The following is a 22,999-nucleotide window of genomic DNA, read 5'->3' on the forward strand; positions in this document are numbered from 1 at the left end:
ATTTGGGACCAACAAAGAAAATACTTGGTATAAAGATTCTCAGAGATAGAAAAGTAAGTAAATTGTACCTTAGTCAGAAGGGGTACATTGAGAAAGTTCTTGGCAAGTTCAACATGCAGAGTGCTAAACCTGTTAATACTCTTTTAGCAGCCCATTTCAGACTTTCATAAGCTTTGTCTCCACAATCAGATGATGAGATTGAGTACATGTCACATGTTCCATATTCTAGTGCATTGGGATCTCTCATGTATGCTATGGTTTGTTCACGTCCAAATTTATCATATGTAGTCAGTGCAGTTAGCAGATACATGGCAAATCTGGTAAAGAACACTAAAAAGCAATTCAGTGGATTTTAATATACTTACGAGATACTACTGATGTTTGCTTACAGTTTGAAAGAACTAGAGATGGAGTCATTGGGTATGTTGATGCTGATTTTGCTAAATACCTTGATAGAAGAAGATCTCTCACAAGTTATGTTTTTACAATCGGAGGTTGTGCAATCAGTTGGAAAGCCACTTTGCAAACTACAGTTGCTTTGTCTACCACTGAAGCTGAGTACATAGCGATTACTAAGGCTTGTAAAGAAGCCACTTGGTTGAAAAGACTCTTTAGTGAACTCAATAAAGACCTTCAAATCAATTCAATATTTTGTAACAGTCAAAGTGTCATTTTCCTTACAAAAGATCAAATGTTTCATGAGAGAACAAAGCACATTAATGTTCGATATCATTTTGTTCGTGATATTATTGCTCATGGTGATATTGTTGTGAGCAAAATTATTACTCATGAAAATCCTGCATATATGATGACTAAGTTACCTCCTATAACCAAGTTTGAACATTGCTTAGACTTGGTTGGTGTTCATTGTTAAAGTTAAACCCTTAAGGGGTTTTATGGAAAAAACGGAGAACTTGTTCGTTGAGAGTTCGCAATGAAGAACTTGTTCATTGAGAATTCATGTCAATGTGGAGATTGTTAGAATTGAGTGACCCGAATCCTTATTTAAATAAAATATAGTGGTAAAACAAAATAAAAGTAAAATCTATATAGAGCTACACTTCTTTTATTTTATTTTAGAATAAGGTTTTTTAAACATTATTAAACTCCATCTATTTTATATTGATTAGAATAATGTGTTTCAATCTTACTACACTCCTATTAGTATATGGTTTTACAATCCTATAAATAGACATAGTTTACTCCTCTTATAATCATTCGAATTTCAACATAGTGAATTATCTTCTCCGCTGCCCGTGGTTTTTTCCCAAAAGGGTTTCCACGTAAAAATTCGTGTTCTTTATTTTTCTTTCACTTTTTCTTTGAGATACGTTGTCATTATCAACATTCTATTTTGTCAAATTTAGGTATATTCACACATTATTCATTTTTATCTATTTTTCATCAAAAGATTTTTAATTTTTTTATTTCTTTGTTGGACGAGAGAAAGGAAATTGTGTGATGACATAAGAGATTCAAACCTTGAACCTGTGGTGCCCCAAACCCAGCCGAGATGGTCCGACTTGAATTATGAACGTTACATTAGCCACCGAAAAGACTCTCCATTATTCATGGAATATTTGATAACCTGAAGTCATGCTTCTGTTGCGCTACTCTAATCATCAAGTCATCAGCATAATTCGTAAATTAAATTTTTAACAAGAAAATATTTTAAAAGCTTCATTTGAACATTCATGTAGGTGATAGGGTATTTAAAATGTTATATTTGAAAGGATTTTAGAAACTATTTTATTTAAAACAAATGATAGATCTAAATCATAATGTAGTAAAATGTTGAAAACACCATTTCAAAAGGTTGAAAATAGTATAGTAGAGTGATATGTATAAATCTTGTTTAGGAAGATCCATTAAAACATCATGCATATCTTCATAAAATCATATCATTTAATTAGTTAACAGGTCACCTACTATTTACGTAATTTGTCCAATTTTATAATTCATGCATACTAAACTCATAATTAAGACTTACCTTAATAACCAAAAACTCTTCAACCTACACTTACAAGTTAGTCGAACAATTGCTCATACCATTCATCAAGCATTTATAATCTACCATTCAATCATCTATTTGAAGCAATAATAAAAACTCAAAATCAAACCAATTAAATAGTCCACAATGTCAAATTGCAAACCATTAATAGTTCAAAGTTTAAAACCCTCTAGATTAGTCCCGCATTGCCTTCCTTATTAAGTTGGGAAGACATCAAACACACTCAAGGTAAATTGCCTTGCTATGGATCACTTGGTGGCTCACTTTTCCTCCTCGTTTTAGTCATATCCTTGCATTGTTAAACATAAGAGAGTGTGAGCTTTTACAAGCTCAATTAGTGCTCAAAGATTGTCACAAGTAGTCACAATATCCAAAGTTAAAAGAAATCATACCATCACAATTAATCATGGTAAGCAATCAAGCACAACTCGTAGCGTTCTCATTGATATGTTGGCACAATTTGATCATAAAGCATATATAAAAAATATATTACATTGGATAATCAAATTTCCAAATACGACTAATATAATGTGTAGCATAAAGCTATCACCCACCAAACACAACCAATTTACCCTCCAAACATATCCACTTAAACATGTATACTTACTATTTTGTACACGCTTTCACATGTCACACAACTCATGTTTATATCACATATTCTAGTCTCATACCATGCGCTTATAAGTACTCACATTATGCTCAAATAGCCACAACATATAGATCTCATATAGTGTACATAAAATCAACAAGACTCATATCATATTCAGTCATAAACACATAACATTTTCATTGTCATCTCAATATACATTACATAACATATCACATTTAAGCATCATTTGCAAATCATCATTAGTTTAAGTAGAAAAACTTAGTCATGGAACTTAGTATAGGTGATTAGGCTACCTAAGCTCCCCTTTAACACTTTGATTTGTGCATAATTATAGCACATCAAACCACTGACCCTGCAACCTTGACTTTAATGGCAAAAATTCAAATAAGCCTTTGTTTGCCTTTATCCTTGCTTGTAGAACCTCCCAATGAGTCCAGAACTTTGCATTCACAATAAATACATTACAAACACATTTAAATCATATAAAAAATACAAACCACAACTCATCTATCATACTTACCGAAACTAGTTAGTTTTGCCAAAAATGCAATTTCACCACTCAAATCTAGTTTCTATATCTTAATTTCGATTCCAAACATCCTAAATATCATCTAATTACATATCTAAACCATCAATTTTACCCAATTACACCAATCTAATTTTTCCAGAAAAATCAAGCTTATGTGATCTTTTAAAGAGGAAAATATTCAATTTGCTTAAATTCATTAAGAATTTGTTAAATTAAAATAAAATAGCTTTTAATTAGATAAAATGAGTTAAAAATCACTTTAAAACCAAATCTTAGCCAAGGAATACGAGATCTACCATTTTCAAGCCAAAAATCAACTTAAAATCAAGTGATATATTAAGATCTTAATTAAATCATTTAAATCTAAAATTGAAATAACAACTCACTTAGTTTAATCATAAAAAGTAAGAATCTCACCTCAATTTTGTAAAATCGACGAGTTATGGAGTTAATTCGAGCTTTGAGTATTCTTCAAAATTAAAGAGAGATTTTGTGTTTGGAGAGCTTGAAAATAAAAAAAGATGAACTAATTTCGAAAGAAAGACTTTGATTTGGTGTTTGACAAATTTTTGAAGAAGATGAAGAATGGGAGGTAAGGAGACGTGGGGGTTGTTAAATAGGCAACCATTTTTTAAAAAAAATGGGTCATTGCCCATTTAACTACCTCCAGTTTTCTCTCTTTTCCAAATTGGTCCTTATTTTTCAATTAAAGCCAATTTCAAAATTATTTTCAAATCCAATCTCATTTTTAAAATCCCTTTTAACCAAATTAATTCCCGAACAGTCAATTTTAATTTCTAATCTAAAATTATTAATTCTATTTATTTAATATTTTATTTAATTAATTCCTAATTATCTTAATTATCTAACCCAATTACAATTTTCAATTCACTAACCCCCGATTTACTATCATGATTCTACTAACCCGGTTTTTGAGATGTGACAAAACTGATATGCGAAAGACCATTGGGTTTGAAGTTCAATACTCAAACATGCCATCTATATATCGCAGATACCTATTTTAGCCTTTTAGTTGTTGAACCAAATGGTGGTATAACTATATGACTAGTTATTTCAATTGAAGGAGTGCCATTCAAATCTATAAGTGGCTTGGATATTTATACAATCATTGAAATGGTTTATTTCACTGATAGTAGCATTGTTTTTTAAAGAAGGTTTTTTTATCCTTAATAATTTCTTCTATTTAGGTGAATTTATATATTCGTATTTATACAAAGATAATATATATTCAAACTTATATAGAGATTTTTTATATCAAAAGAATTCTTTATTTTTAATTAGATAGGGATGTTGATTTTCCGGTAAGATATGGTGATAGAACTAGTCGATTGTTGAAATATAATCTTCATTCAGGAGAAGATTGATATTATACGATGGTTTAGCTTTTCCTAATGGAGTTGCTTTGAATGCAAACAATTCGTTTATTCTAATGAGAGAATCAATAAAAATGAATAAATTTTAAAATTTAGTATGCACTATCTGAAAGTAGCTCTCAAAGTATTTGATAATAAAAAGAGAAATAAAAATGGTAAATTTTGGGTAGCCTTGAGCAATGGAAGATTAGGAACAATTGAAATCAGTGCTCCGAATCCAATCAAAATGAAGTTTAATAATGAAGGAGTTAAGATTTTAAAAATTTTGGATGAAAAAGATGTACCTTCAACTTGATCGGTGAAGATGAAGAATATGGGGAAAATTATATATGAGATTATATGTAGGCATCTTAAATGCCTAATTGAGATTTTTATTTTAGAACTTTTTATTTTAAATTTTTATATTTAAAGTTTGAAATTTTATTTTAAGAGATTTTGTTTTAAAATTTAGTAACCATTTTTATCTGGAGTAGACTAGTCCAAATTGATATAGATAGTCTCCTTTTGAAACCAGCTTTATAATCCAATTCTTGAAATTTGCTCGGATTCTTTGCTACTTCATTTTGGATTTTAATCTTGATTTAATTAAATCTGTTTCATGCTTATATATATATATTTAAAATATATAATATATATGTATTTTAAGTATCATATTTTTTCACATAGTATCATAAATTTTAAGTATTTTTTCAATTTCATATTTATATTTAAAATATATATGTATTGTTTAAATTTATAATTTTTTGAATTTTTATTATTGAGATCAAATTGACACAATGTATAAACATTAATATAAAAAATTTGTTAGTCATTTAATAATTAGATAACCAAAACACACAATCTCCAATAGTTGGGTGGCCAAATTATAATTTTTCATAATTGGATGATCAAAGTTGAGTAACCAATGATGAAATTTATCCAATTTTTTAAAAGTTGAAACAAGACAAGAGGTTGTAATATGGATACTTCTTTCACAATCATGAAATTGTTTTATGAATAAAAATTGTGCCAAGGTGCCCACAAAGAACACCCGAAAAACAAAAATACATAGGCATTAGAGTTGGTGATGCATAGCAACCATCAATGTTTTGGCAAAATTAAAATGACACCATTGAAGGCTTTCCCGAGCTTAAAAATGAAATCAATACCATATGATTTATTTTTCAGATATGATCGCCTTCCAAATATATGAAAATGATTAAAATACAAAACATGATCCCACGCGTCATCATACCAACATTGCTACTATTTGCTACAGTCAAAAGAGGCACATTTTATACCAATTTGTTAGCCCAAACTTCCGAGTACTGAATCTAACATCCTTAAGCTCGTAGGGGCGGTGGCGGCTATTCTACAATACCCCTTCTTAAAAACTTAAACCTGCTGCAGTATATAACAAGAATAGGGAAATAAAGGCAGAATTTACAAGGAATGCATGTCCTATGCTGCACTAAGATTCCGGTTGCTCAGATTTTAAAGCTGCACCTGGTGAGGATGCCAATGTGTGGCTCCCGCTTTGAAGGTAAAGGCTATTTGCAACCATGGAATCACTAACCAAGCCACCCTCAAGATCATCGAACTTGAGCTTAATTCTGATATTCCGAGTACTAAAAACAGCAAAGCAAATGGCAGCATCATTAAAGTAGTACACGGCAAGAATTTCCATACTTGAAAATAAAAAAAGAAAATACCTGTTCAACTGATTGTTGATGGCGGTTAGGTCTTTCGAAGGACTCTGAAAGGCATGGGTACTCTCTCCGACACAAGCATAGTAGCTTCTCGCGCTATGCGAGATTAGAGCATCCATCTGTAGATGAAAACAAATTTAAGAAACAGGATCGACTTTCTTTTTACAAGATTCATAAAAACTTAAATATTTGCAAATTAAAAGATCTTTTTCTTTTAATTCCTTTTTTCTGTATCGGCCCTTTTAAGAGTGCTTGCATTTTTAAAAGAACAGTTGAGTTGCAGCAGTCATCAAATACACTCTTTCCATTTTGTTTCTGGTTTTCTAGTAAATCGAAATTTGATCACTCTACGAAGAACCAAAAATATATATATAATAAGAACCTTGGATGCTCGCAATGGGGACACGTATACATTGTGCTTTGCAGATACTTTCATTGGGGACATATCAGGGAGACTCGGAAAAGAGGCAACTTTAGGTGATCCAGGGCATGGACCTAACTAGTCAATGAAGAGAGAAGCAAATTAGAAAGGTTTGCATAAGCAGCAAGGACAGAATATTACATTAACACCCCCACCCCAAATAATGGAAAAAAATTGAAAGGTTTACCATCATTACTATTGTTGGATTCAGGAACCTGGGTTGTTCTTGTAGTCGTTCTGGAAAGATCAAGTTCTTCAAGCAAATGTTTTATGGCAGGAATGAATTTTGTATTGTAAAATGCGACAATACCAACATGATCCTGCCTGGTTCTCTGTTTTCAGATCATTAAAATGGTTAAAAACTCACTTGAAAGCAAGCACCATAGAAAATAGAGATGAGATATTATACCCCGTTCTGTTGTGTTGATGATCTGTCAACAAATACACTGCAGTAAACTTCGGGTCTACCTTGCAGTTGCTTCCTATAGTTGCTAGTAATTTCTTTAAAAGGTAGTTCCAACTGAGAAAGCTGCAGGCCATTCATTCAGAAAGTAAGGGTAAAAAGTGCAGATAAATTTAACAACGCCAGCATCTAAAAGATATCATAAGAACTGACCTTTGCAACTACATAGAGACAACAAAGGATGATCTGGTCAATATGATGGTTAAAAAACAGAGAAGTCCGCTGGCTAAGTATTTGTTGAAAAAGAAAATATACACTCTCCCTAATCTCTTGAGACAGTTGTAGCCTCTCAACCATACCATTAATCCTGACAGCAGCCAATTTATTAATCTAGGCAATGCAAAAGCAACTGACATGTTAGTGACGGAGCAGAGTGATAACTGAATCTAAATCAATAGCAAAAGTTGGTGCACATTGGCAATCTGGCACCAAAATATATCAAGGGATATTTACATTTGCAATGAGTGCTAATAGGCCAACTTTTTGCGACACACGTAACCATAAGGCACACCATAGTGATGCAGGATTTAAACAAATAGATGAAACTTGAAAGCCTAATTCATCTATATTTTGATACCTTACTAAAGAATATATTAATTCCTGTTTCGGCACATGTTTCTCCTCCACCAACAGGGTTAGGGCGTGTTGGACTGCAAAACAAGTACCCGAAAATAAAATCCAAAAGCAAGTGCTAATAGTTTAGGTTTTCTACTTCCCTTTGAACTTGCACCAAACAAGATACCTGGCAAACACAGATTGCAAAGGAGCCTTCCGAAGGTTGCTGAAAGCTAATAGACGGTCCTTCACTGGTGATGTAAAAGAATTCCGTTCAACCAATACACTCCTGTAGTCAGTGCATAGTCTCTTCGGAGACCTGACATCCCCATTTTGACCTGAAAAAGGAACATGACCATGTAAATTAAGTTCAGGATAGAGTCGAGTTTAACACTTTCAGGTGGGAATAACTGTAATTCAATCCTATAGCACAAACTACTACAGTAGGCAAGCAAATGGGCACCAGTTACAAAGTATTCAATATCTGAATGTAACAAGTGGTAAAGCTAAGCTACTAATGATTCATACCTAAGATCAAGCTACCAAAATTACTTGGTGATGTTTCATGCTTCTGCAAAGAAGGCACTGTTGGAATACCTTCAGAAAAGTTTATATGCATTGCAATTGCATCCAAAGATGGCATTGGTTCTGCCAATAAGCCAAGACGATTTATTTCAGAAGAGAGTGCAGGCCTTGCAACTATCAAGGTATTGTACAATGAGGAGCCTTTATCCCACACCATGCTTTCCAAAAGCCTCTCCTCCAGAGAGTTTAGATGCCGCTTCAGTTCTCTTGGCAAAGACTTTTCATGTCTAATGAAACTTTCTATCACCTTGCTTAGATCAAAGGCCGTAATACCAGTTCTGCCTAGAACTGTAGGAAACAGCATTGTAGCAGTCTTATGTGTTGCTAACACTAGTTCAGCAGAACAAGCAAGCATACATCTGTGAAATCTCTCATTAGTTAACAAAGAGGTCAAGTTTGGTGCACGTAATATTTGAGCCTCTGCTGTACACATAGCTTCCAGAACCCTATAGTATAACTTAAGTGCTTCCAGTCTTCGTTGTTCCATCCATGTATTATCCATTAGGTTTGCACTTCGAAGGCTTCCAGTTAGACTACAATCATGACTACAGGGAAATATGGCCTCCAATATTATATGAGCCCTACGTATCACATCATTGGTAACATCTTTATCACAGGATGATAAAAAATGCTGTAACTCTGCTGAAGGTCTTGAAGGAAGCGGACAAATAAAAGAACGAAGCCACTTTGCAGTTGTCATTGCAGTGCTGACAGGTGTAGAGGCTACCTTTCCGTTAAGTGGCCCAAGGACACCATTTACATGAGATGCACGATGACAATGAGGAGACAGTGGGCTTGAGATTGTCTTTGACGGTGAAGGTATTGAATCAAACTTCCTCTACTCAACAAATAAAAACCTTAGATAAAGTGACTGCACCATAAAGCATATAAACTGAACAAGGGATAACATGCTTTCACAAATATGAAACGCACCTTAATGCCAGAAATATTCACATCCTCTCCAGACAAGCTCCCAAAACCAAGTAAACTATCTTCTTCGTTTATGAACAGCCTCTCGTCCAGATCACCTCTATTACGAGTTGCATCATCATAATCATTTTCTAAAATACTCAAATTGGATAAAAAAGATTGTTCCTCCAGTAAACCGTCAAAATAGACCAAGCCATCTGGCATCAAAGAAGATCAGATAATTACAAGCATAAGCAAATGAAAGCATGCTGTCCAAAATACATCCATGACTTTTGTAACAAACCTGTATCAATATGTTCCAGTGTTTCAGTTTTGCACTCGGATGCTGGACATGGCCTTTTTTTCAATATATCTTCCATTAACTTATTGGTCATCTTCAGTGTTCTCCTCAAATCAGCTTCTGAAGCATCATACATGTTGCAAAGTGATGCAAGCAAGTCGACACCTTTTTCACCTTTCTTAACTTAAAGATCAAACAACAAAGAAATCACAATAGGAACGACAAATTTACCTCCACCAGGAAAAGAAAATAGAAATATGTAAAAGGAAAAGGACCAAACACCAGTGTAGAATACTGGCCAAAAGGAACACCAGTGAAGAATAAAAAATGCCTTCTTCATCAATAAGAAGGATAGATCTAAAATTTTGACTGCCACAAAAGGGCGGATAATTACCAAAGTGTGGAGAGTCATTGATCTTGAAGTTTCTGTAGCAAATAGGAACATGTAAAATCAGAATAGCCTGCAATAAATCACAAAAAAAAAAAGTAAGAAGAAACAATTAACCTCCATAATTGCTACATGCTATAGTAAATGTCTAACAGCATATTAGAGCTGAATCTTTTGAAGCACACTTAAATGTAGTTTTCAACCTTTGCTTTCTGTCTTTTTAATAACTACTAGTTAGATTGGGATGAAAACAGACATGCAATACACAGTGCAACATGATATGAATGCAGTGACACATGAATTTTTGGGACACGATATTGTAGGGCAACAAAAACATTTTTACACAATAACATACAATAGAATGTCTCCAGCACTTAGACATTCCACTAACAGAAGTGTCCATGCTACACAGATTTGTAATATTATAATAAGAACAACACGTTCCTTTAGAAGAAAAGGATGGCATGTTATTACTTAGGAAAACCAGGTCTGCCTTCCCATAATCAACTATTAAGAAAGACGCAGAAGTTGGAAAAAAAAAACAAAAAACAAAAAGCCAAAGAAAAGTGTAACTGACCAGTACAGAAACAAAACCAATTGCGCAAGTCACTAGGTCTGCAAAATGGCTGAATGCATGTACACGGAGTGCCAAAAACAGTAACCACCCAAAACGATGGTACTTTGACAAATAATCAGGAGCACCAGTAGCACTTTCCTGTTTTCCAATATTTGCATCACTTGACAAGAAGAGTTCCCGAAATGCACGCTTGTATGACCTTTTGTACCATTAAATAGAAAGATGCACATATTATTTACTTTACAAAATGAAAAGCTATACAAAGTACCCAGAAAATCAGGTTTTGAGGATATAGTTTCTCAGAGAAAAATATCATACACAGTACAAATTCCATGTAATATATGATTGAAATATAAAACAGCAATCTGTCCAAATGAGAATGCCATACGCATATCAGGATCATAAATTTGACCCTGTTATCTATCTGACAAGATTGCAATCAAACCAGGCCATAAACACGCTGCATGACCAGCAGTTGGCTTAAATAGGATGTGTCTGTGGTGTGAGTATGGTGCCTGCATGTATGCATGTATGCATGTATGTGTTGAATGAATTTTAATTTCCAAACATCTTTGATATGCCCATCTTGTACACTGCACCACCTCCCACCGTGTGGGTAATAAACACTTAACGAAAACACCAACATATACACCTGTTCTTGTCAATTTCAAAGGTTCAAAGCAATATAAGGAAGCACACTGCAGAATCTACACAATTATAGAACATAAATTGATGACTGAGGCAATATATCTTTTCAACATGCATTTAAAAGTAACCCATCAACTTTAGTAAATCATAGTTATATTGAGGAAAAGAGAGAAATACTAGGGCCATTACAAAGTTATACGCACAATAGCATATTCTAATCTGAACAGAATATAAAACAAAAGGGCACCTACTTGCTTATAAGGGTCAAGTGCTCAAAATTGGCCTGCATCTCCTTTGCCTAATTGATTAAAGTGTCATAAATCAATAATAAAGTATGTCACACCATAAAAAAAAGTCTTTTTAAGCAAAAAAAAAAACACAGAACAAATTAAACCATAAATCTATATTCTTTCACCACCTCAAGTCTAGTCTCCCAATCTTCACCATACATGTTAGTCAATACAAGACCAGCTTTTACTACAAATTGAGGCAACTCTTCAAAGAAATACACAATACTGCAAGACAGGAAAAAGAAGAGGAAGCTTGGTGTCGTTAAAACAGGTGTAGATAAAAAAGAACACCCATATGTATACAAAATTAATAGCATCATACTTTAGCCTTGTAGCTCTCAATATCTGGCATAATGTAAACCTATTTTCATCAGATTTTTGTTGTGCACTGTCTCCACCTTTTTCACTTAGGCGGTTCAGCGAATACAAGACAAATGAAAACCAAAACCGCTCTGCTTCTTCAACCTAAATCCAGAATAAACGCAACTGAGTTTAGTTAACCAGAACGCAATTACCATTAGTAATTTCATTGTAAAAATAAAGTTCAAAAATAACTACCGTCCTCTCAGCTGCTGAAACATTAGATGAAACAAGATGTTTGGTTTCTTTAAATAGCTTCATAGCTCCTGAGCAAGTTTTCTCATCCAAAGATAGCCCTTTCTTCAAATCATGAAAAAACATCATTACCAAAAAAAGGGAGCATATTTGAAATAATATTACTAAAAAGAACATATTACTACCTTGCACAAATCAGTGAATCTAGCTTCAAAAGCATCGCCATCCATGCTGTTGGAAGTTGAAACTAAAGGCTTAACGTCTCCCATCTCTTTGAAATAATCCTAGCAGCTGATTTCAAATTTCACAAATTTCGAAATTTAAAGAATATGATTCCTCGAAAAGTTTTATCAATAAACTCATAACCAGTATATTAAAGATTACGCTAGCCGCTAGAGTTGCTAAGCCCAAAAAAACCGCAAAAGAATTGGAAAAAAAAGCTATTATTACAAAAAGAAAAGTAAAATTCAGAACCAAAAAAAAAAAACAAATTTCTTTTGTGCTTCTGAAAATGGAGAATTATCATTCAAGAATGCAAGGAAGCTTACAAATTCAGGGCTTGAAATTCGGTTAGGATCGTATCTACAGATCCAGTGAAGAAGAAAAACCTTTTAACGGATCGAGAACAAGAAAAAAAAAACAGTGAGAAAGCAACAGAAAAAAATTCCTTCTTTATTTTTTTTATATTATCGTCAAGAACAAGTCAAAGAACCCAAAAATCTTCCCTCTTTCTTTCTTATATGTAGTTTTATCTCTCTGATTTTGGGCCTCTTTTTGTGGAAACCCTAATCAAGGAAGGATCTTTTTCTCTTTAGCGCGGGAAAATTAACCAACATAACATCATGATAACATTCACATGCACATGACATGCGTGACTATCCAGTTATATTTTGACACCTCATGATGTAGGATTGGCCTTTTGGCGCCAAAATTGTTTAACGCCTCGCCGTGACGAGGTTTCACGCTTTGCAAAGTTAGGGAAGCGGTTGGATGCTCTCCGTTACGATGATGTTTAATGGAATAGTTTTGGGGTTGGGTTCGGCCCAGCCGTTCGTCGGTATTGCCAATTGGGCTCATTGATTTAAGACATTACTTTGAACGAAAATATTTTGGCTTAATAATAAATTTGGCCATTAACGTTTGCATATTTTGTCAAAATGACCTTAATTGTATTTTTGAGCATTTTTTAGCCATCAACCTTTATTATTTTTGTAATTTGCTTTTCTAACAAATTTAATGGAAGTAACATTAAAAAGTTAACGGTATGATGTAGAATTTCATATGTAGAATTTTTTAATGAGATGTAATTTATTACTTAGATAACCCAATAAGATAATTACATGTGAAAATGATAAAATAAATAAATAATACATTAAATTAAAAATACTTAATTTAAAGAAAATAAATATAATTATCTAAAAAATTAACTCCATAGAAAACTTATCATTAAACAAAAGTATGAAAGATTGAAACCTCTGGAAAGAAAAGAAAATTTGAAACCTTGAATTTATTCATTAAATCTATTAGAAAAAGCATATTGAAAAAAATAACAAAGGCTAATGATAAGAAAAAAAAGGCTCAAAAATTCAATTAGGGTTATGTTGACAAACGTTAGTGGCCAAATTTATCATTAAGCCAAATATTTTTGTTGAATATTCTTTTGTTTATAAATTTTTTGTGTTTTATGTCTAAATTTTAAATTTATATTCTTTATTCGTTTAAATTAAACTAGATTTTATGATGACTGAAATAAAATATTTTATGTTAAAATATTTTTTAAAATTTATTCACTAATAATACTAATAAATTTGTATTTTAATACTATTGAACATGAATACGACTATTAGATTTATAATTTATAATTCTTTTGTTTAAGGATAATATAAAAGTATGAAAAACAAAAATTTCATCGTAATAATATTAATTATAATTTAAAATAATAATTATTTATGTAATCCATAATTGAATTGAAAGGGTGAATACTATAGATAATTTTTTCTTCATGAAAATTTAATGAATTTGTTCATAGACATTAAACAAACATGTTCACAAGTAGACTTGTCCAAGGGCCGGGTAGCCCACCCGTCGGGTCGAGTTTAGACAAAAAAAGAATTTATTTCGAGCCAGCTCGATTCTGCGCAAATTTAATTTAAATAATATTTTATTATTTTATTATTTTTTTAATAGTAAAACGGAATTTAAGGGCAAGCTAAGTCGACCTGAAAACGAATCTGGACTTGAAAATTATTTTGGAAGCAGCCTCAATCTGATCCGAACCATGAACACATTTATTCATAAAGGAATTTGTTGATAAACTTAAATAATTTTTATTTAAATTGAAGTATAAAAAATATAAATATAAATTAAATTGTTTTTTAACAATAAATTCAGGCACCCACGTGCAAGAATCACGTGGCTCTCATCTTATGGGCATGTAGTGGAGGTGTAGAACTAGAACCAAGCAAACTTATCCTTTACTATCAATAGGCAAAAAAGTCAATTTAATTGATGCCTTAAGAAGAAGAAATTCGCATGGAAAAGAACAAAATTCATTTTTGGATGCACATTTGCGTTCTCGCCTTTAACAAGGATCATTTTGTCCTTTCACTCCTTTTTTGCGCCATTCAACTTCATGTGCTCACTTCCTCGCATGTTCGCTTCTTTCTTAAACCTATATAAATTTATTTATACATCAGTTTTAAAATATTTTAAAATATGATTAATTTTTACAAAATGAGAAAAATATGTAATAATCATTAAATTATACCCTAAATATTAATTTAATAAAAATATGTTGCAAATTTTACTTAATTTTGAAATTTATTTATTTATTTATATTTATTTTTGGATATTTAAAACTACCGCTCCTAATAATATTTGAATTTTCTCCTGACATGTCTTATTATTATTATTGCGCTCAACAATTATTTATAAAAATCAATTCCTATACCTCACCAACTACCAGCCACCTTTCTTTAAAAAATCGTTCACAAAATAATTAATTATTATATTATTTTGAATTGAAATATGAAATATAATTTTTATAAATTATTTAAATAATTAAAATTACATTTTCGAATGTATAAATATTTTTATAAAATTTACAAATTTTAGATTCAATTAATTTATAATTAAAAATTATTTAATAAAATTTTAATTGAAAATGTTGGTTTTTTAGTATTTATTAAGTAAACAACAAAGATAAAATACGTTGGTAAAAATAAACTTATAAATTAATTAAAATACTTTAAAAAAGTTTTGAGTTCTTTTTATAAGTATTAATTCTTTTATAATTTATATTTTTGACACTTATAAATATTATAACTCTAATCATAACTCTATATAAAAGGTCCACTTTTCCTTATTTTTCTACCATTTCAATTATAATGGTAAAATATCAGTTTTGATCCTCTGTTATACTCAAATTTAATATTTAATCTTTATATTTTATTAGATATAATTTAATTATCTACTTTTACAATGATATTAGGTAGTCCAAATAATTAACATCTTTATCTATTCTAATTAATTTTTTAGTCTATTTTTTAAAGAAAATACTATTCAATAATAATTTGGCATAATGAATTGAAACAACTGTTATGAAAAAATTTCACATCACTACTAAAATATCAAGAGTGCTAATTATTTAGACTAATTAATAACACAAGTCTTTTTTATTTTTAGTCATTGTAAGGTAATGATAAAATTGTAATTTCGATCTCTCTATTATGCTCGCATTTGAAATTTATTATTTATATTTTAATTTAACATAATTTGATCTTCTACTTTTATAATAACATTAGTTAGCTCAAATAATTAACATACTTAACTATATCGATTAAAATGATTAGATGAATTTCTCTTTAAAACACCTTTCTAACACTATATATATATATATATATATATATATATTTTCTACATGAAGTAGGAAGAGGTATTTTAAGAAAAAATTTGACCTCAACATTTTAACCAAAATAATTAAGGTATCTACTATTTCAACTAATTAATGATATTGTATAGAGAAGCCAAATTATAAAAAAAATTGAAATAGATACTACATTCTAAATTTAAACATAATAGAGAGACAATTACCATAATTTGATCTAAAACAATCTATGCCTAACATAATCATTGATATTTTTTATTTAATAAAATGGTAATTATTTGGTACACGGGAGGTGAACAATTTTAACTCTACAAGCAGAGGCGAATTTAGGGGGGCTAGCAGGGGTCCGGCCCCTCCTAAAATGTAAAATTGTTATTTAGGCGCTTAAATTTTATTTTAAATTTTAAATTAGTAAATGTAAAGTTGCACTTTGGCCCTCTTAAAATTATAAAAATTTGATTTAATCTTTTAAAAATTATAAAGATACATACTATAAAAAATTAAAATTTCATTCGCCCTTAACAATTTATTCTGGCTTCGCCTCTATCTAAAGGAGATTGAGATTTTACCACATGTCTTGTCGATAATTTTATAAAAATTGTTTTTATTTAATTTATTTGGTACAGGTGGTTATATATTTATCGAAAATGAATGGGAGATAACAAACTAATATTTACTAAAATTTAATATATATATATATATATATATATATATATATATATATATGTCATGTAATAAAAAGTGTGTTTGAATGAAAAGTATTCATGTTTCATTATTGATATTAACTACTTTACGTTTACATCATTTATCATTTATTAAATTTTGGTTAATATATTTCATAGGTTCTTATACTTTTCATAAACATGGAATTTAATCCATATGCTTTTATTTCTAGGAATTTAACACTTCTATTTTTCAAATTTCAAAGTTTAGATTCAATTGTTAGCATTGTTCATTTTTTTTGTTAAATTTATTAACGTGACATTTTGAAATTAAAAAAAAAACCCACTTGACAGTATAATTAAAAGAAATGGCTTTGTAATGAATTTGAATTTAACAAAATAAATTTAATAGTGTTAAGAAATTTTTGGGTAAATTTCACCAACGATCACTCAACTTTGGGGTAGCTGGTAAAAAAATCATTTAGATTTCAATTCAGTCACTGAACTTTTGAAAAATAACAAAACAGTTACCACTAACCATTTTTCATTACAGAAGTAACGGAGTTACCATTTTCCGTTACAGACGTAACGAAGCTATCATTTTTCGTTACAGTTCCACTACATACTTAACCAAACTACCATTTTCCGTTACAAACGTAACGGAGCTACCATTTTCCGTTATAGTTCCACTACAGACTTAACTAAACTACCATTTTCCATCCCCCTCCCATCCCTCACCCTCTTCCCCACCATCCCCCTACTCTGATTCTCTCTCCCTCTCCGCCTCTTCCTCACCATCCTTCCTCTTACTCTGATTCTTTCCCTCTCCCCCACCATCCTTTTGCTAATCCTCTCACTCTTCCTCACCGTCCCTTTCCCTCTCCACTCTCTATCTTTCTACCTACTGCTATCAATTTTAAACCAATCTAACAACAAATTCTTCACCGTCGTTTTTGTTTAGAACCCTGCACTTGCAGGTCAATGGCTGCAATGGCTGCAACAACTGGTTTAGGTGTAGCTCTGTTTTTCTTTGTGGAAAGGCAAAGGGACGCAGGAAGAGGGTTAGCAAAGGGACGGCAGGGGAGAGGGAAAGAACCAGAGTAGGAGGAGGGATGGTAGGGAAGAGGGAAAGGGATGGGATGGGATGGGAGGGGAGGGGGATGGAAAATGATAGTTTGGTTAAGTTTGTAACGGAAAATGGCTAGTGGTGATTGTTTTATTATTTTTTGAAAGTTGAATGACTAAATTGAAACCTAAGTGGTCATTTTGTCAGCTACCCCAAAGTTGATTGACTGTTGGTGTAATTTACCTTTTTATTTTTTAGCACTCTACCATTATAAATACTATAACTTATTGGCCTTCACAAATATACTCATAAATTTACGTCTTGCATGTCCAAAATCTCACTACATTAGCATAAATTTTTTTAAAATATTCACTAGAGTGAGCCGGATGATTAATTTGTTATCTTATTAAAGAATTATATTTGAATGTAAAAAGAAAGTGGATAATGTATACTTTTAAAGTCGCAGTGATATACGTATAGTTACCCAGTACCTAGGACTATCAGAATCTGTGCAAGTCACCGATAAGTGAAGCTATTTTTAGCTAGCAACGTGGAATGCAGCAAAAGGACCACAATAGCCACGTGTCAGCAACATGGGTTACCAAAATCTCAAAGTAATGGTTGGAAGATTAAGAGGTGGAATAAAATGATTACAAGTGGAGCAATGAGATTGCAGTTTTTGATGGAGGATTCTAAACCACTAATGAATTCCATATTATTTCTCAGCCACAAATTCTTTTCCTCTTGCCCCTCCCTGTTTTTTAAAAGCAGAAGTGTACACCATACTCAAAATCTTTTCATTTCTTCCTATGAATCGACGTTTCTCTTTCATTTGCAACTTGTTTGTTTACTAAGGGGGCCAAAAAAAAAAAAAAAAACAGCCTGCACATACCACTGCCGCCTTTGGTTTATAGCTTCTAAATCCAACTAGAGAACTAGGTTGTCTTCATTTGCTCAGCTAATTCACTACAAGGTTTGATTCTTTCTCTTCTTCTGTTTGGTTGGTTGTTCTGTTTTTTTAGCTTTCTTTATGTATGTTTGTTGGAAAATATCTGAATTTTTTTTATAGTTCATGTAATTTGCGTAAGAACTTTAGTTAATCCTAATTCAAAACTTTTGAACTTGGAAGTTTATTTATTAAAAAAAGAGAGTAAGAACTTGGATTCGTTTATATGTATAGAAAATAAGGGGTTTAGTTCATTTTTTTCTGGAAAATTTTGAAAATTTTAGAATATATGACAAAATAAGAACTTGAATTGATCTTGATTCTTCATATCAGTATGGACTGAAAGTTTATTTTGATTCATGATATTGCTTGTTTAGTGATTAAAAAGTAAGGGAAGTATGATTACATCATCAATTTTTATTCTTTATACTTGCCCATGAATTATTTGGTCTTGGAGAGTATAAAAGCTTGATGGGGTTTAGAGAGCTTCTTTTAATTTGTGGGGGGTTTCTATGATTTTCTTTTGTAATATGTTGTTTTTTTTTTTTTTGTTTTTTCAGTAAAATCACATGGATTGGTATCTCTGTAATGGTATGGAGGATCTTGTTGTCCCCAGAAATCAAGAATTAGAAGATAATATCCCTTCCCCAGAAAGTTGGTCAAAATGGGAATTCAGCCCTCCTGCAAATTTTAACGATGAATGCTTTGGCGTGGACACGAATTTAAGTGGTGATAAACCCAAGTTTAGCGGCAAATTATGCCATGATGTAGCTGATGTTAAGGATCCATCAATCTGTTCGAGTGTATATGGAGGTTTCTTGAATCAGGGTCACATTTTTCAACAGCAGACGGATTACCAGCTCCACGATTTCGGCAGATTCGAGCAGCTCGATGACATATTCTTGTACTAAGCTTAACTCCTGGAATTACCTTTCTTGCCTGTGGGAAAATCATATAGTTATGAATAACAGCATGCTCGGACATCCCATGATAATTGAAGGGTTTGGAAGGTCCGGTCTATATAATTCTGTTAAAAACTATTTGTTCTTCATTGAAATAAGTAGCCACCATTGCAACTGGTTAGAACTTGGCTGTTCTTAATATGTTCTCTTTTATGCTATGATTAGAAGTGTTTTATAACATAGGTTAGCCATTCAATATTCCATGGGATGTTCGGATTTACTTTCGGTTTCGATGTTTTACCTTTGAGATCATATGGTTCTTGTCTTTTCAAATCATCACTCTCTTTGGGTTTCTCCATGTTGCAGGGGTTCCTTATTGGAAGATCCTACTTGGAGTGAAGATCTTCAAAAATCGTTTTGCTTTTCTCCTGAGTACGAGTGCGAGACGATGGCAACTGATCATCTTCTGGAAGATGTAAGTTTGGATTTTCAAAGTATTTCAAGCAATGAACATAGCATGGAAACAAGCATAGTATCTCAAAACTCGTATGTTTCGTACTGTGCAAATTCTAAGCTTGAATTGGCTGATGGTAAAGCTGAGATTTTTCCATCCATCTTTTCACCAATGAACCAAATATATATTGAATACTAGGCTAGCCTTCTGTATGTTATTAATACATGTATGTTGAAGATGTTTATTGTATATATAACCTAAGTGCCCTGCATCTACTCCGGTCTTGCATAAGAGAAAGAGCATCAACCCTTGGTAATAGAGGAGTAATCTGAGCCTTTTATTCGTTACATAAGATTTTTTTTTCTCTAAACTAGCCTAGGCCGCAAAAGATATGTTGCAGGCTTTTATGGCTATATGTTTTTAGTTCAGTTGAAAAATGGATTCCGTGTTCTTGAAATTACTTTTGTCAAAAAAAACTCCCACAGTGAATCCGATGCAGCTTTGAAGAACCTTTAGAAATATCCAGGGCAATCTGCCATACATACATTGCATCATCCTATGCTTATATTATGAAATTTAATGTAGTTTTGGAGTTTATGAGATTAACTAATCAATGTAACTTCTGTACAAGGCATCTTTTGCCAAAATATTGGTTCCTCCTGAACAGATAACTGCAAACGGACTTGTCTCAAAAGGAATTTCACTTGAAGAATCGGTTTTGAAGGAGCTTGAAACGGTGACGGCTCAGGTAAAAGACTAAACAAATGCATACATCTACTCATCAACGATTTTTATAAAAACAACTGCTTATAAAAATTTCCGTATTTTGATTTGTTCAGCTGTCTGATAAGACTCGAATTTGCTTCCGAGATGCATTTTACCGTCTTGCCAAGAACTCGAAACAGAATCCTGTAGCATTAAACCAACAAGGAAACCTCCATGTTCGAACTCATTCTCCGAAGTGGACAATCTCAGAGGAGAAAATAAGGTAAACTTTCACTACGATTTGGAGTAATTTTATGTTTTTTTCTTATGTTAAACTTCCTTCTTCCGGTCCCGAGTTTCATGAACATGGTACTCTTAGCCTTTGTTTTTTTTTCCAACCTGCTATGTCCTTGTTTAGACATTTTAAGCATGTTCTTGGTCGGAAGATAATTTTGATATATATTTTCAGGTCTGGGAAAAAGGAAACAACTGAATCAGAGACCAACACCATCGATCGAACTATCGCGAACCTCACATTCGATAAGATGGATATGAACGTTCGAGACTTTCCGGTTTGCCACACCCGACAACTCTAAGCAAAATTGTCATCGAAGTGACTGGAAAAGCAAACACGAGTTTCAAGTCAGTCGCTCAGAGATCCATTACGCTAGGCACGAAGTGATGCCGGAGTTGCAGACATGGATATGCCTCGAGAACTGATGCAACCGACAAGAATACCACGACTTAAAAAGAATGATTGAAAGGGAAGCTCAAAGGAAAAGATTTAGATTAAATTCTTTTGGGCGTGTTTCAATCATTGAATATGTGTATATATTGCTGCTGCTCTCTGCTCGGCTCAGTTTTGATAGAAGCAGTTGTAGAAATTGCTTCAAATTGCATAGTACCATGTGTTAATTTTGACTCACCATGAATGTTACATTAGTATGTATTTAATGCTTTAGTGCCAACATATTGAAGTTTCCAAGACCGTTGTTTAACATCAATTAAGGGCGTGTTCTTCATTGCACCTGAATGCATGCGTTTTTACATTGCTGAATATGAAAAATGTTCTATTTTTAAAGTTAAAAATGCCATAAAAATATATTTTCATTTTTATATTTAGAAGTAAAAATTATAAAAGACATTTCTATGTATTATATTAGCTATTTAAAAGATATATTAAAAATTAGATTAATTTATATTTTATATATTGATGAGTACCAAACAAGCTATAAGTCCAAAATGGGTTAAGAATTTAACTAATAAAAATTAAAATTCTAAGAAATTCATAATTAAACTATAAAACCAAAAGTAGTATTGAAATCTAAATTCTAAATTAGAACTAAAGTCTAATTTAACCTAATTTGAAATTCTAAAGAATGTATCTTAACTTAAATCTAATTAAACTCAACTAATCCTAAATTTTGTAATTCTAGAACTAAAATTTAAGACCTAAAATGCTAAATATATCTAAGATCTAATCTAGATTTGAAACTTGCTTAAAGTCTAATTTAACTAAGAAAACCTTTTAATTTCAAACATACAACTTAAACTAAAAACCTATCCAATGAATGTAAGGTGTACTTAAAATTTTACCAACACTTGAATTGAATGTAAAACACATACAATCTTAATTAAAATATCTAAAATATGATACCCTAAATCCCAGTAACAACCAACAATAAATCAATCACAATCACATTTTCTTCAGGGTCCTGATGAAGTAATTATCCTTTTTAGATTGGCTGAAAAAGGGATGCGGCCAATTATTTCTAAATTTTTGGTCTATTTACAATTAGGTCTGTCCCCTTTTGAAATTAAATTTAAATAACTCTTAAAAAAATATAAGAATAACAAAAATAAACCCTTCTAATTTTTTTTTTATTTTGTAAAACCAATATAAACTAGAGGAAATTTTTGAGAGTATATTTGGGTAATTTAAATAATAATTTTATATAGTTTTTAAGTTTATTGTTTTTCTTGAAAAGAAATGACAAGTGTTTATTTTTGTTATTATTATATTTTTAAGGGCTATTTAAATTTAATTTTAAAAGGGGACAAACCTAAACTAAAAGTTGGAAAGCATAGTCAATGGCACCCTTTTTTTCAACGAATCTAAAGGGTAATTACTTCATCATGTTTCTGAACATTTTATATAATCACACTTCAGTCCAATGTCATCACTAAAAATTTAAATTTAATTACTTCATCATGTTTCTGAACGTTTTATATAATCACACTTCAGTCCAATGTCATCACTAAGAATTATTTTTTTTTTAATGCAATCATTAGCTGCTGATGGGGCTAGTGCTGCCAATGTGTCTAGCGGCACCGGTAAGCACAATAAAAATCAAATTATTTACGTACATGATCTCTAAGTTGAGTCATTTTCGTAATTAATTACTTTTCCTATAATGTTGACAGAGAAACTGTTAGGATTTCAACCCTAACCTG

The 22,999-nt window shown here is 31.7% G+C and overlaps 2 protein-coding genes and 1 long non-coding RNA gene across 10 annotated transcripts; 1 reads left to right on the top strand and 2 right to left on the bottom strand.

Moving 5' to 3' along the window:
* Window positions 1-2,015: 2,015 nt before the first annotated feature.
* On the bottom strand, window positions 2,016-3,714 carry LOC128041400 (uncharacterized). Of its 2 annotated transcripts, none has more exons than XR_008196411.1 (2): window positions 3,568-3,714; window positions 2,016-2,300 (listed from the first exon to the last, which is right to left on the bottom strand). It is a non-coding gene; the product is annotated as an uncharacterized LOC128041400 (long non-coding RNA). The 2 variants fall into 2 exon arrangements; XR_008196412.1 differs by having other exon boundaries at window positions 2,016-3,060.
* A 1,959-nt stretch (window positions 3,715-5,673) lies between these two features.
* On the bottom strand, window positions 5,674-12,661 carry LOC105770549 (retinoblastoma-related protein). Of its 4 annotated transcripts, none has more exons than XM_012591801.2 (19): window positions 12,473-12,655; window positions 12,110-12,215; window positions 11,928-12,029; window positions 11,692-11,834; window positions 11,498-11,594; window positions 11,331-11,377; window positions 10,432-10,630; window positions 9,861-9,927; window positions 9,470-9,649; window positions 9,190-9,383; window positions 8,269-9,094; window positions 7,859-8,009; window positions 7,694-7,766; window positions 7,270-7,446; window positions 7,063-7,182; window positions 6,841-6,985; window positions 6,615-6,727; window positions 6,236-6,351; window positions 5,674-6,151 (listed from the first exon to the last, which is right to left on the bottom strand). In XM_012591801.2, exons 2-19 carry the CDS (start codon window positions 12,191-12,193, stop codon window positions 5,995-5,997), a joined length of 2,991 nt encoding a protein of 996 aa, XP_012447255.1. In that variant the 5' UTR covers window positions 12,194-12,215; window positions 12,473-12,655; the 3' UTR covers window positions 5,674-5,994. The 4 variants fall into 4 exon arrangements, 3 of the variants coding, with proteins under 3 accessions (XP_012447255.1, XP_012447253.1, XP_012447256.1); XM_012591799.2 differs by having other exon boundaries at window positions 8,200-9,094; XM_012591802.2 differs by having other exon boundaries at window positions 8,200-9,094; window positions 11,928-12,025; window positions 12,473-12,654.
* A 5,670-nt stretch (window positions 12,662-18,331) lies between these two features.
* On the top strand, window positions 18,332-21,549 carry LOC105770551 (protein LNK3). 4 transcript variants are annotated; one of them, XM_012591805.2, is made up of 6 exons: window positions 18,332-18,511; window positions 19,045-19,388; window positions 19,753-19,861; window positions 20,472-20,588; window positions 20,680-20,828; window positions 21,015-21,549. In XM_012591805.2, the coding sequence occupies exons 2-6, from the start codon at window positions 19,054-19,056 to the stop codon at window positions 21,139-21,141; spliced, it is 837 nt and encodes a 278-aa protein (XP_012447259.1). In that variant the 5' UTR covers window positions 18,332-18,511; window positions 19,045-19,053; the 3' UTR covers window positions 21,142-21,549. The 4 variants fall into 4 exon arrangements, with proteins under 4 accessions (XP_012447259.1, XP_012447260.1, XP_012447261.1 ...); XM_012591806.2 differs by having other exon boundaries at window positions 18,334-18,511; window positions 20,508-20,588; XM_012591807.2 differs by lacking the exon at window positions 18,332-18,511 and having other exon boundaries at window positions 19,245-19,494.
* Window positions 21,550-22,999: the final 1,450 nt, after the last annotated feature.

Source organism: Gossypium raimondii, chromosome 5 (assembly GCF_025698545.1).
Source record: "Gossypium raimondii isolate GPD5lz chromosome 5, ASM2569854v1, whole genome shotgun sequence".
Lineage (NCBI taxonomy): Eukaryota > Viridiplantae > Streptophyta > Magnoliopsida > Malvales > Malvaceae > Gossypium > Gossypium raimondii.